The 17,527-nt window shown below is 33.7% G+C and overlaps 1 protein-coding gene across 1 annotated transcript in view; it reads right to left on the bottom strand.

Moving 5' to 3' along the window:
• The window catches only part of LOC111061459 (ubiquitin carboxyl-terminal hydrolase 5), a 63,348-nt gene that overhangs the window by 23,171 nt on the left and 22,650 nt on the right, over positions 1-17,527 (bottom strand). Inside the window, exons 8-10 of the mRNA XM_039441180.1 lie at positions 14,419-14,620; positions 7,397-7,520; positions 5,074-5,644 (exon numbers count right to left, since the gene is read on the bottom strand). Of these exons, the coding sequence (XP_039297114.1) occupies positions 5,074-5,644; positions 7,397-7,520; positions 14,419-14,620 (897 nt within the window). The remainder of the gene's footprint in view (positions 1-5,073; positions 5,645-7,396; positions 7,521-14,418; positions 14,621-17,527) is intronic.

Genomic DNA, 17,527 nt, shown 5'->3' with positions numbered 1-17,527 from the left:
TGCTCCATACAGTGGCCCAAAAACCTCGTATTTTCGGTTCATTTTCCATTTTTCAGCTATTTCTGCCAAATCCAGTAATCGGACAGAAAAAGTTGCTCTCGCCTTTTTTTCAGATTATAAAATTCTGAATAAAATGAGATCATTTGGAACTCTTTATCTCCGATGAGTACTGAGTTATGATTGTTCAAAAATGAGTAAAATTAAAAAAAAATCAATTCTGATGAGTTTTAGTTTTTGATCACCAATATATTATTCCGATTTTAACCATTTAGATGTATAATTCAAAATCCCTCTGGGCGTATTTGTGTGCTTTACAATCTGAGATCAGGTAGAGCGCTCTATCTCATATGGATTTCCAGGTACACTTGACAACAATGCTCCTTGTATGGAGAAAAACATCTAAGTTTCAGCTTCAACCATCATCACCAACTACATTGTCTTCACAGTGATATTTTGCATAATTATATAAGTTCATGAGATCATGTTCTATGAGAATCACCAGTTAGATGCACTTCATTTCAGTATTTCCTAGTGGAGAGGCGCGCTTAAGGACACCTCAAGGATCAAAATTTCACACACATTAATTTTGACACAATGCTCGGATTTCATCGTACTAAATTTCATTCTTCTCGGCTTGTCAAGGCGGTCCGAAATCATGCATCATAAGTCAAATTCGGTCGAGAAATGGAAAATTTATTGTTGAGTGTACTTAAGCCCATATTCCCATAAACAAAAAATGGCCAATTTCTATATTCAAAGCCAAGTATCTCGGTAATCCGTTATTATAGAAAAACATTACTTGATCTTGAAATATACAATAGAATCTTCTCTTTCATTTGCTGTAAACATTTCATAGAAAAATATGTACGTAAAGTAAGATTCGATTGTTGAAAAAATATGTACGTGAAGAAAAATTCCAAATTTATACTACAAAGTTAACTTTCATTAGAAGACAATTGATTTACACAAGCAGCAAATTAATAAATGCAATACCTTTTGATTTAAATTATAAAATATCAAAGAAGAGCATAACGGAGTGGATTAAAGGTGAATATTTCTTCACTTTGAACCTAGCACTGTGATTTGTTTTTTCTTCTGTTTCAGTTTTCAGTTTGGTATTTCTCTGAATTCTGACCTTTTATAAATTATCAATATAGGTGTGAATTATTCTACTTTGGACCACATTTTTAAAGTATATTGATTTAAATTATATTATATGTCTCTACTTTTGTTATAAAGCCTTATCGTTTCAATTTCTAGTTATTTAAAGGACTTCTTTAAGCAACACTCAGCAGCGGGCAAAAAGTTATCTTTTTGCTGGTGATGCCTAGAAATTTTATAATTAGTTTTCTTCTCTCATGTATATGCATGTATGTGTAATTTATTGTAGTATGAACATTTTTATATTATTTTTGCTCGTGTATATATGTGAGTAAATTATTGTTTGTTTTCTTTTTGGCAATAAATGAATTTGATTTGATTCAAGTAAGATTCGATTATTGAAAAAATCCGGAAATTGTAGATATTTTTCTCATATTAACGGTTTTGGAAGTTTTATGATAGGGAAAAGTGATTCAAGATGGATTCAGGCAAATGAGCTCGTAGAGGATGAATTTATCTACAATTTGGAATCAATCGTGAGTTTCTATGATGTATCAGACTCGCTATTTTATTGACCGAGCGAAGTGAGGCCTAAGATTCAAGTCGACGGTTTTGCATTTCTCTTATGTTTATATGATTATATTTATGTTCCGCATTTACGGCGAAACACAATAGATTTTCATGAAATTCGACATGTATGTTCCTTTTTGAATTTTGCGTCGACGTATAAATAGGGTTTTTTTGAAATTTTGCATTTTAAGGATAATACAAAAGGAAAAGGAGTCTCCTTCTAACGCCAATATTACGGTAAAAATCAGACTATAGAATTATTTATCATAAATAAGCTGTCAAGTGGATTATTAATTGCATGCAATTAATATCTCAATGTAAGTTGGTAAAAAATTAGCTGCTGTGTTATTTCAGTTATTAATTGCATGCCTCATTGAATGCAATTTTTATGTACTATTAAATGAACCAATGATTGCATGCAATAACGCATGCAATTAATAACTAAAATAACATAGTATTGTCTCTCGACCTTTCTCTGCTTTGAACTCGGGCTGACCTGTTGTCAGTATGTTTTGAAGGAGATTAGCTTTTGATGTTGGCATTTCTGATACACCAACCCCAACAGCCATTAGCCGTTTCCACATCGATATCTCGCCGACACATACAGACAGGATTTACTCTGATGGACAGTGTAAGAGGAGGCTGCTGTGGTTTATAACTGCGCGAGGTCTACTGTTTACCGAACTACTAGTATTTGTATAGAATGGAAAATTGCAAAACTTTGATTATAAAATCGAAAATACTCACACTTTCTGCACCTAGTTTCTACTTCTACTTATTTTTCTCCTGTCTTCTTCTTCTCCTACTTCTTTTTTTCCTGACTTCTTCTTCTTCATCTTCTCCTCTGTCTCCTTCTCCTACATTTTCTTCTTCTTCTTCTTTCTCTTTTATACTTCCAAAGACCACTATTGGAAACAATAAGTTTCTACCAGAAATTATTATTATTATTAGTTTCTACCGATTGTAAAACTGCAAAAATGTTATTATAAGTTACTGATTACTGATTTTATCACTCCTTAATGTTCTTCGTGTAGTCTACTTCTCTCTCTCTCTCTCTCTCTGTCTAGCGCGCAGTACTTTATGAGGATATTGGATCTATGGTCCCTTTTGGGAAATCGCTTATTCAACATGATATCGAAATTATAAGGAGAGAAAAATGATCAGAAAAAAATGTTGATTAAAATGCTCTCCTCCTCTCTCGCAAATTTTTCGTTTGAAAATTCAATATTTTTGGTGCTTATGAGGATATAACGGTTTTCGAGAGAAAGATCTTTATGAGGATATGAGAGAAATTGTGGTACTTATGAGGATATGAGAGAATCTTTAGTACTTAGAGGGATACGAGATAACTTGGTACTAATGAGGATATGAGCGAAATCTTGGTACTTATGAGGATATGAGAGAACTCTTAGTACTTAGAGGGATATGAGATAACTTAGTACTAATAAGGATATGAGAGAACTCCTTGTACTTGGAGGGATATGAGAGAAATCTTGGTACTTAGAGGGATATGTGATAACTAAGTACTAATAAGGATATAATATAATACTATAAGGATAATAGCGATAGTCATTACTTGGACAAAAATGTTTATTTGTTTTTTGTTTACTCTATATAATGATAAAACTGTAAACAACTTCGGAAAAACTGAACTATCACATCAATCTACAAAGATTGTTCTGGGAGAAATAACAGCGTTCAATTTAAATTATGGAATTGACAAAGAGATCTATATTAAAAAATACTTGCAATGCTTCAGTGTAGACTAATTAGCGATGATAATCCAATTTAGGTTACTCAAATCTCAGTAACCAATATTAATAGCAATTTTATTGGGTACTTTCCCATCAAAAGCAACCTCGAGAGATATCAATATCGATATATCAATTCTATCGAAATCGATATTCATGATGATCATGTTTATTATTATATCAGTTGTATTTCAAGATGATTTGATTTTATAAAAAATCATTACCCAATAACACGGTTATTAATGATAAGATTGATTACCTAAGTGAAAAATTTTATTATTTGATTTACCTGCAAACGAAGAAAATTAAATTTCGTTTTTAAAAAAGAAAAGTTTGCTGCATAAAACTCGTTTATGCAATAATGAGAATAGGATGGAGTATTATTTTCATGAGAACCGTGAACCGGCGTGGAAGTGTTATCAATGTAATTATCACCATCTAGATACTTACTTTGTCAATATATATATATTATAATTATGAGGAGAGAATTCATGTAAAAAAAGATAATGGAGATTAATTTGAAAGTATTATGTCGGACATTGCTGTTTTTATGCCATTATCATAGATTTTTCTTCTTTTAAGTTCAACTTGCCTCCATATTCATATTCTGTTTCCTTGTCATTACATCTTGGAGATATCGATATATCGATATTGATAGTTACCTTTCGAGGTTGCCTTTAATGGGAAAGTACCTTTTATTGTTATAGTATGATAGATGTTTAAGTAATTAATTGAAATGATGAGTTTTACTTTTCAAAACAGTTGTATTTTTTATAATTCAAATTCAATTCAAGGAAAATGACAACATCAATATTGATAAATGGACAATTGACTCTTCATTTGTTTCCAATAGAGGCCCAGTAATATACTTCGAGAAAAATACTATGATAGTTGTACCACACTTTGAACACACAGCTTCAGAATGAAAAATACTGTAATAGAAATACATAGGTCTAACATTTTCAAAGTAAAACAATTTTATCTTAATTTGATTCCAATGAAAAAATCATCAATTACATTGAACACAATATTATAGATTGAGATAAATGAATAATTGTACTTCAATACAAGGGAAATGACAACATCAATATTGATAAATGGACAATACATTGAATAATTACTAAAACTTGTCTCTTCATTTGTTTCCAATAGAGCCCCAGTAATATACTTTGAGACAAATACTATGGTAGTTGTACCACACTTTGAACACAAAGCTTCAGAATGAAAAATAATAGAAATATATAGGTCTAACATTTTCAATGTAAACCAGTGTCAAAGTGTTTTTTCAATGCTTGAATTGTCGCATGATTCAGGCTGTAAGGTTGCCACAGTGTCATTTTTTCATTCTTTGACATTTTTTCAGGTCAGTATGGATTTTTTTTAATGGCTCACTCTTCAAAATGCGTGGAATATTGAATTTTCAAGTGAGCACCATCTTGGTAATGATGGTGCACTGTTCCACGCATTTTAAAGAGTAAGCCATTAAAAAAAATCCACATTGACTTGAAAAAGTTTTAGAGAATGAAAAAATGGCATTGTGGCAACCTTAGAGCTGAACCATGAAACAAGAATTCAAGAATTGAGAAAAACATTTTGACACGGTAAGGTGAAAAAGTAGCCCAATGTTTGGACACTCTTGGTGAAGTATTACAACAGCTTCTTTCTCCTCTCTTGGATAATGGCATTAACTCTCCACTTGATTTTTAGATAGTTTCCTCTTCCTTGGAACTGTGGATGTTTGTTTATCAACTCCTCGCATCGTTTCTTGGTAGGTGGTCTCTTTCCTAGAATTATCTCTTCAGCAAAAAATGCATTCAAAATATCCATCTCCTCTTTACTCCACTGCACTCTAATAATCTTTTTCTTGACAGAGTTTTTGACAAAGGGTGAGTGTAAAGGCAAAGTTGGCTTAGCTGTTGGCTTTCTCTCATTTGAAGAAGGTCTGTAGCCAGAATTGTCATTGAAGTTGTCTGTCTTCTTCTTCTTTTTCTTCTTCTCAGCCTTTTCACACTCAGGTGGGGTCGGCGTCTCAGGTCCATCATTGAAGTTGTCTGTATTGGAGAATAAATTTGTATCAAAGTCATTGCCTCCAGCAGATGTTTCATTCCAATCATTCAATGTATTTGTTTCATCTTCTTCAGAATCACTGTTGCTATCAGTAGTTGCAGTCAGTGGTACTTCAAAATCACTCAGTTTTTTCCTTGATATTTTTTGATATTTCCCTGCTCCAGAGTAAGTAAAATTTTACTTATTTGCGTTTTGAGAATGGTCTCTTCAGGCATTTGGTAATACTGTCTGTGCACAGAAGGGTTGTGGCCCATATGATTGCAGAGAGCATTGAAATTTTTATCATTGAAATTATTAGACAAATTGAGCAACTGTGATACAGTGCTAATATGTTTTCTCAACTTGGTAGATGTCAATTGAGATGGCAGTGTTGCACCACACTTATCTGCCATTTCTTTGATGGCTTCAGATCCTCTTATGCAGTGCTGTGAAAAAGGCGGACAGAACAAGTATATATTTTCCTTTAAAACACCATTTTCTCACGGATTGCAACCAGATGATCTAAACATTTCATCATATCTGGGGTTAACAGGCAGTCCACTTTAGCTCCTTTTTTCCCTCTCAAGTATACAATTTCCAAGTCTGAAAACATTTTGACTTCACTTCGAGATAGCATTTTCTCAATCTCACCTTGAGGCTCTTCAGCTTTTGATCTAATATTATAACTACTTACCTCCATCAGAGAAACCTCTCCCACTCGGCGCCTGTTGAACACTACAAGGTGCATGAGGATAACTTTTGTCAGTTCAGTATAGGTTACATCTTTGAAATTACTTATAATAAACTCTTTCTCTTTTGAAATCGATTCAATCTCATTATATCCTCTGTGGATGGCAGCTCAATCTTTTTCTTATACCTTCTCCTATTCAGCACATAATTTGCAGGCCCTGAAACTAAAGTGTCCCACTCATCATTGAATAATACAAAAAAGTCCTCTATGTTATTTCTCAGGACATCATCACCCTCAACTATACTTTGATTTCCCACAATCATGGCTAGGATTTCCAGGTGATGACCCAGCTTTTTCCCCAGTGATGGAGTGCCAGCATCTACACTCATTTCATGCACTGCTGATGCAAGAATGTAAAAGTTCTCTTTAATTACTAAATGTTCAGCAGAACCAATCATTTTCTTGATTTTTTCTCTCTTATTTTACAGGTGGATAATTAGTCTAGCAAGTAGTCTGAGTTTGATTTGGTTTTTGAGTTGTGGGAGGAATTTGTGCTTAACGGCTTGCTTTGACCCAAATGTGCAGAGAGTCTTATCATGTTTTATTATTGATTTCTCTTCACCCTCTCGCATGTGTTTCAGAATATTATCATTGAACAGTTTGGAACAATTTTCTGGCAATGATAACAACAGATACCCATTTGTAATAGCTGACTTCGATTTGGTTTTTTGTTCAAATCTGTCAGGACACGATTTAGCATGCCGCCACAATTTACTTTTGTGCATAAAGGCGAAACGATATTGACATGGCAAATAAGATGTATATGGCAAATCTTTCTTTGACCTCTTGGTAACAATCAGATCACCATCACTTTTCTTGAGAACTTCCATGTTATGCAGATAGTTTCCTTTGTTTCTCAACTTTCTGATGCAGTCAAGTCGCTCCTTACTCTTTTTAGGAAAAGCAGAGTACTCACACACCTCTTTTTTATCTGAATGACTATGTTCAAAATGCTGTGGAAGCTTAGTGAATAACTTCTTGCAGAAAAGACAAACTTGCTTCTTGTCATAGATTCGGTGGCCCGATTTCATTTGAATTTTTCGGATTCTAACATTAGGATGGAATTCATGTGAGGTTTCAAAAGTTGTGATATCTGGGTTTTCACTTTCATTGCAAATAATGTTGTTAACAGCATGAGAGTTGCTTGATTGTTCAGTGTTAATGTGATCTGATTCACAGCTGAGATCTGAAATGTAGCTGTCATGAGATGAATTGTCATCAGTTTCAGAAACAAAGAAGTCATTAGAACCATCTGACATGCCACTCATTGAAGATTCATCATCTGATTGAGGAACTGCATACTGCACAGCATTAGAAATTGGAGTACGAGGAGATATTCTCAAGTCTGAAGATGATACTGTTGGATTGAATGACAAAGGAATATTAAATTCTGCAATTGATGTTGATGTTTCTTTGGAGTCCTTAGATGTCACTGATGGAATGCTTGTTGATGTATCATTCATAATTTGAGTTGTGGGTACTTCAGGCACAATTGAATCCGAAATTGAATCAGCCACTGAAGTTGAAGCCTGTTTTGAGTCTGGAGGTGACATCAAAGAATCATTTGGTGATGGCTTCATCATTTGAATTGGAGTAGATTCTGGGAAAATCGAATCTGCCACTGGTGTCAAAATCTGTTTTGTGTCTGGGGATGATATTTAAGAATCATTTGGTAATGTTGGCTCCATCATTTGAATTGAAGATGACACAGAGAAAATCGAATCTGCTACTGGTACTGAAGTCAAAGTTGGTCTTGAGTCTAAATAAGGTGACATTGAAGAATCATTTGATAATGTTGGCTTCATCATTTGAATTGAAGATGACACAGAGAAAATCGAATCTGCTACTGGTACTGAAGTCAAAGTCGGTATTGTGTCTAAATAAGGTGACATTGAAGAATCATTTGGTAATGATGGCTTCATTATGTAGTTCAGTATCATACTACTATGTAGTCCAGTCAAATTGAGCAAAAAAAGTGAAAATCAAAAGACCCAGCTGAAAGAGCCCTGAATAACATACTAAAAGTCCTGGAAAGTCCTGTGTGAGCTTCGGCCGTCATCTTGAAAAAACTGTATTTTTGACCAACAATGTACTTGCTTTTCAAGAATTGTGGCCGAACCAAGCATTGGACGAACAAATGTATGAATTTTTTTTCGTAAAGAATAAAATTTGGAAGAGATTGAGACTAATTGCAACCGTCTATCATTGTTAGTTCCCAATTTACAATGTTTTAAAAATTTCATCATTTTTTCACAAAATTGAAAATTTGACATTTCTGTTGATTAAAAAGTTTATAACTCCAAATTCATATCACCTACATCCGTAATTCAAAATCCCTCTTAGTGATTTAGTTGTCTTTCAATTGAGACCAAATTTAACCTTCTACGGCCAGTAGTTTTTGTGCTACAGTAATTTTTAAAAACCCTTACACCCACAAAAACACCAAAAATTGCTTTTCATGGCACATTAAAGTGTCTTAAAATATTGGGATTCGCTTATTTATAACTCTACAATTTTCCTCCCAAGTCCCCCAAGTGTGAGAAATTACGTTTGATCGACCGAATTATTCCATTAGACTCATGGGGGTGGATCAAAACATCCCCTATTTTTAGGGATATATATTTTTCCCTATAACTTTTGAACGGCTCATCGGATCCAGACGAGCAATAGCTCATCATTTCTAGCTCACAAAGGCGGTATAAATCCATGTATAATATGTCAAATTCGGTTAGGAGCTTACATTTCTATGTACTATGGCTACCGTGTATAATGTACACTGAGCATGGAAAATTCAAAATTTTCACGTTACTTTAAATGACTCCCACTCGGGTCCCTGGGAACGAAAAAAAATGCAATTTTTCTTAAAATGTAGAGAAAAACCTCCTCTTCAAAATGATTAGTATTTCAATTCCAGGACTCCTGGCATAAGGAGGTTTCTCATCCTGACATAGCAGGGGTTTCTCATCCTTTTTTAGTTAAATTGAGTCAATTTCCTATTTTTATTGAAATTGTGATGGGATTAGGCATTGGGCAAGCAAATATTCAGTAACTATCTTTTTGAGGATGAATTTCTCTACATTTCTAGATCAAAATCATAACGGTACCTTCAATAGTTACCAAGTTATAACTCAACAAATATTTGAAAAATTTGATAAAACAGACTTTACGACAATGTAATCATTCAAATTTCATTGGTTAAATAAGAGATACCATATACTAAATGGAGAGCATTATTTTCTCTGGAATTTGAGTATTTTTGAGTATAAATTCGAATATTTTGAACAATTTTTAATCGAGCTTCAATAATGAAATTGGAAGAATGACTCAATTTATCTGAAAAAGGATGAGAAACCCCTGGTATGTACCTCCATAAGTCAGGAGTCCTGGAATTGAAATACTAACCATTTTGAAGAGGAAGTTTTTCTCTACATTTTAAGACTAATTGCAATTTTTTTCGTTCCCAGGGACCCGAGTGGGTGTCATTTAAACGTGAAAATTTTGAATTTTCCATGCTCAATGTACATTAATACCACTATACAGATTTTTCAACTATCTCAAAAACTTTAACTTCAAATATTCTTAATATCACGAAATTTATTATAATAATCTAAAGACTGAACCTATTGATCTCAAGTGGAGAAACACAACCATTTTTCAATTTAAATTCTGTAACTTGATAATATTTTGCTTGGTTCAAATTGTTAATAAATCATTCCATTATTAGTAAAATTTTGTAGTTATAAATAATTTGAATTCCTTCCTTAGTAAAGTAACATTAAAAACTAGTAAAAACTTAGTAAAATTAGTAGATTAACTTAGTAAAATTCCTTCCTTAGTTGTAAGTATTTCAGATTGCCTAGAAGGCTTAATACTACATCACCTAAGGAGGAATTTAACATCCTCTATCGCCCAAATAAATCACAGAAATTCTCTGGGTTCATTTGGGGGAAGGTGGATCAGACTGCAAAAGCTGAAACATCCACTCCATGACTCTTTTGTTTATGATGTCGACTTGGCAATAGCGCAGCGCTGTTGCCCGTCTCTAGCCTAGCAAGTGACGATTAAGATACATTTACTCTCTCTGAAATTCAAATGAGCCAATCACAGCTCATATCCCCATAAGGATCACCCATCTTCTCTCTTTTTGGAGAGAGAAAACTGCGTTCAGCGCAGCCCTGGCGGAGTACACTATCAACTAATGCAGTAGATGAAAAGTCACTTGTGGTGATATTTTCCGATTTCAATGAAAGTGGGCTAGTTGCCCTTCTAGAAGCATATATTAACGATTCCAACCAAGAAAAATGCTGGGTACTTACGAGGATATCCTTCTAAGGATATATAGCCTCACAAGTGATCTTGAGACCAGCGAATATCCTCGTATGTCACCAGGCGGTGGACCTCTCTCTCTCTCTCTCTCTCTCTTCTATCTCTCTCTCGCAGGCATTCAACCTCTCTTTCAAATCCTGTATCTTCTCTCATCCCCATTTTCGAACCACAAATAGAACCTTCACATACAGAGGTGCGAAAGTTTGTTTTGGTTCAAACCGCATGTAATTTAGTTCAGCATTACGTTTACAATGAATGTAATTAGTTTCAAGAGTCTCCGACTGTGGAATAATGATAGTTTTTCAATGAAGGATGATTATTCAATTGAGTTTTTGAACTGAATTAAGAGTAGATAGAATTAGATATTAACAGAAGTTGATATGATCATATCAGCAAATAACAGACGTTCACGTTCAAAGGTCGCTTATTTATCAATCGTATCGCTTGCTCAATATATTTCCCTGTTTTCGTGGAAAATTACAAATTATAAAGATAGAAAAATAATTAGATCTCAAATAGAGTGGCGAAGAAAATAAGCGAAAAGAAATCGGTGATTCAATAGCCTAACCTGAAAAAAATCTACTAGTTCCAAATGTATAAATATGGGGTTCTGGAAGGCCGGTCCACTGAAATGGGTGAAGGTAAAACATATTATTATTTTTACAATAAAGCACTGAATGGGAGAGAAAAATTAGGGACACTCCTTGTACTATTTCTCTACCAAATTTAGATAATATTATTTTAAAAGTCCGAAATGAGGTTATGATTCCACTTTTCTGAAATTTAGTCCTTTTACACTCAAAAACTTTGAGCGAAGAAGGTAGCTTTGAGCTTACGAGTATTGAAAATAATGCATGTAATAGTATCTAACGTCACAAGGACGGGAAGGGGCCGTTTACAGGCAAGAATGATGTTTCTAGTCGAGGCGTCAGCCGAGACTAGAATTTCATTCGACCACTGCAAAAGACATTCACGTCCAAGTAACGTACACTATTTTTTGTCATAATAATCTGAAGAAAAATAATTATTGAGAAATAGAAAACATTTCCTGCTTGTGCTGAAGATACTACATGCATTCTATAAACATAAACTAGTTTACAAATTCCGAATCAGGAATTTTTCAGAAGTTGACAAAACTTCCACCTGGAGCGCTAAACGTGTTTTTTGTAGCCAAGATCTATAAATACAGGTCATGACACAGTCCCGTGATGCATTGCAAAATCGCCATTTTATGGGGTTCGAGTTCACCAATTTTCAAATTTATCAGCTGTTATCATTATAGATTGAACAGCATGTTATTTTGTTCAAGAAATATTGCTTGGCTTTGAATTGTAAAATAAATTCTTCCGACTGAATAATAATATTTAGATTCTAACTAGGAGCTGAATTGTTGATTTTTAGATTTAATTGATTGGGAACTTCAAACTGTTTTTGAGGATAGCCTTTTGTCCCAATGCCTTGTGAATCATAACAATAATAATAATAATAATAATAATAATCGATACAGCATATTTGTGGTGGCTGCTCTGTACTAGCTAATACAGAGTATTTGCAGCGGCACAACAATGTGGCCAAAGTGGTTCATCAGGCAATGGCGAAAAGATATGAGTTGATAGCGAGTGAGGTGCCCTATTACAAGTGTAAGCCAGAAATGGTCTTGAATGGTGAAAAGGGAAGACTTCTTTGGGATTGTTGTATGACAACTGACAGAGCAGTGGAGGCTAACAGGCCAGACATCATCTTGTTTGACAGAAAGAATAAAGAGGCTTACATAATTGATGTGGCAGTGCCCCTTGATGAGAATCTTGTGAGTACCATTGCCGAAAAGAAAAGAAAATACCAGCCCCTGTCAGTTGAACTGAAAGATATGTATAAATTAAGGAAGGTGGTGATAATCCCTATAGTAGTGTCTGCCAATGGACTGGTCACAAAAGAATGGAGACAAGCAATGGAACAACTGCAGTTGGAGAACTGGCATATGAGAATTATGCAGAAAGCAGCAGTCCTTGGTACAACTAATATTGTACGTAAGTTTCTAAGTCTCTGATCTGGAAAAGAGTGAATGAGTCTCTGCTTTGAATTGCAACTATTTTAGTCTTGAGATCAGAATTGATCTCCGGCTACTTAGTTATTAAGACAAAAGATATTTTTCAATAATAATATATTTATTACCATTTGGTTTACAATAAACATTGGTCATTGTCACAAGTATACAAAATAATACAAAATAATCAACTGTTACAAGAGTATAGAACAATTTTTCATAATAAAAAATGAATTATTGAACCATTTATTATTGAAATTTCATTATTAAAAAATCGAAAAACTGAATTTACATATCATCTGAACCAGAATATTGTTTTTAGAAAGCATATAATGCATGATTTTGTTATGAGCAGATTGGAATTTCAAATGTACCGCCATAGATACCCCACATAATGGCCGCTCCATAAGGAACACGAGTGTCAGACCTGTATTTATAGACCTTGTTTGTAGCAGTTTTGCTGTTACTGTTTCGGAACTAGGGAACATACTCGTCTGTAAAGAAAACATATGGTTTCATTGCAGTAGAGTATGCTGTAATAGGAATCATATTTTTTCGTTCTGCAAACAGCTATTTACCAGCTTGATCTCATGCATAGAAAACAGCTGAGATTGAATGACTATGACAAAAAATATTAAATTGCTGGATCTATTAAAACTGCTGGATCTTGTAAAGGACAAAGGTATATTGGTTTACCCAACTAACGTAGTTGGGACATACAATAAGCTACAGTTGACGTGTGAGGTTCTTTGAACGTTTGGATCCTTGAAACCGTTCAAATATAACATAACCTGCAATAGGCCCGTGATAGTCGTAGATAAATGAAATGTACATAATGTCCCGGTTGCACAAAACCCGGTTAAATTTTAGCCTTGATTAATTTCACGATAACTAATCAGAGAAGGCCTTTCTGATAAGACGGCTTCTCTTATTGGTTCTCGTGGAATTAATCACGATTATAATTTAACCGGCACAATGGGCCATATGAATAAAGTTGAGCATTTGCTTATACTTCTAAAATATGTAGCATTTGCTTCATTTTCTATGAATAAATGTGAGCAAAACCTTTTGCTCATGCTCACCAAAAAAATAGTTTGAGCATTTGCTCAAAAGTAGAAGCTTATGCTCAAAGTTGTATGAATAAACTAGAGCATTTGCTCAACTTTTGAAGCAAATGCTTCAAAAGAGGTGAGTCTAGTCTAGAGCAGCTTATCACCTTTTGCTCATAGTAAAATGGCTCAACTAATTCGTATGAGGAAGAGGAAACTATACCAGATATGATCACAACCAATAGTTGAGAACTATAAAACTCTTCTTAGATTCAACCATGATATATATCACCATTATTCCTACAAAAGATAAGCTACCTGATATAAAGATAGCCATCACAAAATAGGAAATAGGCATTTAAGAAGATGAGAGTGTAGACAATTATAATAAGGCTATTGATATTATAAGAATATGCTGAAGATTATTATAGTGATGACTAAACTCAACTAACCTAAAACTATTCATAAATAGAAAACAGAGCAGACGACGCAACACAAGCGGTGCCCCCTATTGGCATATTTAGCCCTTCCGTGGGCTATAAAAACAAAGTAAGGCTATAAAAGCGAATCAGCTGATGAAAAATCTTTAAAATACGTGAGCATTTGCTCCAGAGTTCAGGAGCATAAGGTAAGTATAAGGTAAAGCTTATTCATATAGAAATGAGCAAATGCTTTTGCTTCTACCTTTTGCTCATGAGCAAAACCTTATGCTCCATGCTCTTGCTCATGAGCAATTGCTCTGTTTTTATTCATATGGGCCATAATCTGATATTAAATTACCTGCAATATAGTAATAAAATGTAGCAAAAACTCCAACACATCCTGTTGCTTTTTGGTGGAGAAATCAGGGTGACCTTTCCCGACCAATGTCTTGAACATTATAGGCGCTATACCCTGTGGCCTAACCACCCTGTCTTCCTCAGAGGTCTCTGGGGGTTTCTGAGAGTATTTCCCAGAGAGGAGACCGTGTCCTAACTTCGCCCTGAAAATGAAAAACAATACAGAGCTGAAAATAATATTATTCATTCATTTCTAGAGAGCTAATTGTTGGTGATAATATTTTCTAATATTATTATTTATCCTATTTTAGTTATAATAGTGTGAAATATTTCTTCTATGTTTGGATCATCTAAATTTTAAAAATCTACTCTGTAAAAATAATTGAGGACTGAAACTTTTGTGAAGTGAGCAAATAGAAAAATATTTTGGACTATTACTATGGTTACTATTGTAACCTTATCTAAATGTGGGAGAGGAATAGCACAAGGTTGCCTTATTTTTTCTCTCCCTATCATTTTGATGATTTACTTATTATATCAATCAATGAAGAATAAAGATAGTTATTACTATTCAAATACTCTTCTTCTTCTTCTTCTTTCATTCAAGGTTTGTATTTCTGTATGTGACCGGATCACGAAAACGGGTTTTAACGATTCTCACGAAATTTGGAACAAAGTAGGTTCATGATATGAAAATTCGATTGCACTAGGTCTCAACCCCTGGGATAACTCGCTTTAATGATACACATTAAAAGGATAAATACGTCCTTGGAAAAACAACTGGAAATTTTGTCGTCTGTCGATACCGTAATGGAAGTGAGTGAGCGAGTGCATGTGTGGGTTATTCCTCAGCTGATCTCACGAGAAGAAAAATTTAGCAAGAAAAACTTATTTTTGTCAATTTTTCTTTTTTTTTAGAAAACTATTTTTACTTCAGAAAGTCCAAAATAGTAACTAGAAGCTGTTGAATAGTGTAGAATAGTACATAGTATATCTGAAAATTCTATCTTCTTACACCCTGCTACGGAAGAAGAAATTCTCCAACTGATTAGATTAATGCCCTCAAAAAGATCGACAGGATATGACTCACTCACAAGCGATATTTTGAAACACATTATTCCTATTATACTGCCTATTTTATGTTACCTGTGTAATGCTAGTTTGTCGCAAGGAGTATTCCCACAAGTCTTGAAAAGAGCAGTGGTGGTACCAGTTTTCAAAGGTGGAGATAAATTACTATTGAATAATTATAGACCCATAGCGCTGCTCTCTATCTTTTCTAAAATATTAGAGAAACTGATGAAAACAAGATTATTGAAATTCCTGAATAGATATGAATTTTTTAGTAAAAACCAATACGGCTTCCGTGAAGGTTTTGATACTGAGCGTGCACTAGTCGACTTTATGAGAATTATATATAATAATGTAAACGATGGGTTGAATGTAAATGCTTTATTTTTAGATGTAAAAAAAGCTTTTGATACGGTTGAGCATGGTCTTCTATTAAATAAGTTAGAATCTACAGGGGTAAGGGGCGTGGCCCTACAATGGTTTAAATCTTTTTTAAATGATAGAGTTCAATGTACAAAAATTAATAATACCTGTAGTTCTTTTTCAACAGTAACTTCAGGACTTCCACAGGGATCAGTTCTTTCTTCTATTCTCTTTATAATTTTTGTAAACGACCTATGTGATGCCAATTTAAATGGAAAAATATTTTGTTATGCAGATGACACGGTATTAGTTAGTTCAGGGAAATCATGGGATGAACTGTACAATAGAGTAAACCATGACTGTAAATTTCTTCAACAATGGTATCTTAGAAATAGATTAGCAATCAATGTCGAAAAAACCAAATTTATTAATTCTCTTTGCGCGCACCAAAAATTCACAATCAACCTATTATTTTCCATCTAAATAACTGTACATATGACTTATTATGCCAATGTCCTCCTATAGAGCAGGTCGAAGAGATTGAATACCTTGGTATTTTTATTGATTCAGCCTTAAATTGGAAAACACATATATCTAATCTCAAGAAAAGTATCAATACCTATCTTTGTAAATTCTATCACTTGAGAGAGCTGTGTGATACAAACACACTACGCACAGTATATTATGCCTTAATAAATTCAAAATTAGAATACGGCATTGTATGTTGGGGTGGAGCTGCAAAAGTGCACTTTAGTCCACTACACAAATTGCAAAAACATTTCATCAGACTAATACTATTCAAAAATCGAAGAGAGAATTCGTTTCCTTTATACAAGAGATTACGTATTCTCCCAATTCGCCATCTTTTTGTTTTCAAAGTCTTAAGAATTTTCTTTATGCGAAGTGGAAACGATGGATTTTTCAGGCCCAGCTTTTCTGAAAGAAGAAGACTTGACCTGGTATCAAGACTACCAAGAATAAATTTTAGCTTCTTTTCTAAATCTTTTGTATACCTAGGCCCAAAACTCTTCAACGCTATACCACATGCTGGTAGAAGAACTAGAACTTGGAAAGAATTCTCAACAATAATTAAAGACTGGCTATTCCAATATCAAGATATAGAAAACTTTTTTTCAATTCTATCCTGAAAATCATACACTGTTTCAGCTACCGGTACAATGCCATGTATTTATACTCCATAAATTCCCAAACTTTTTGTACTTTGTGATTTATATTTCCACTTAGCTCATATTTTTCTTATTAAGTTATAGTATTGTTTTAATATTACAAAATTCAACACTGCGCTTCTGCTTTGTTTTTCTAAATAAATTTTTATAGCTGTTCTTGCACATTATATGCACATTTGTACCGCAATGGCCGAAAATACTTTGCTTAGACTTTTTGAAATAGCAACTATATAATATTCGAAATATGTAATTATAATATATGATACTGGCAGCGCCTATAAACAATTGCTGTCAGTTTAATTCTAAGATAAAATATTGTAATTTTTTATTTGTATAAGAAAAAGGAGAATAAATTTCATTTTCATTTTCATTTTCATATTAACAAATATTGTAGCAAGCATAGTATATCATTCTAAATCCAATTCATAGTATATCTATATGTAATTGATGATGTGTTTGTTTTTTGAAAACTAGATGCTGTTAGTGTAG

The sequence above is a fragment of the Nilaparvata lugens genome, chromosome 14 (assembly GCF_014356525.2).
Source record: "Nilaparvata lugens isolate BPH chromosome 14, ASM1435652v1, whole genome shotgun sequence".
NCBI classification, from domain to species: domain Eukaryota; kingdom Metazoa; phylum Arthropoda; class Insecta; order Hemiptera; family Delphacidae; genus Nilaparvata; species Nilaparvata lugens.
This window is presented reverse-complemented; position numbering and strand designations above follow the sequence as displayed.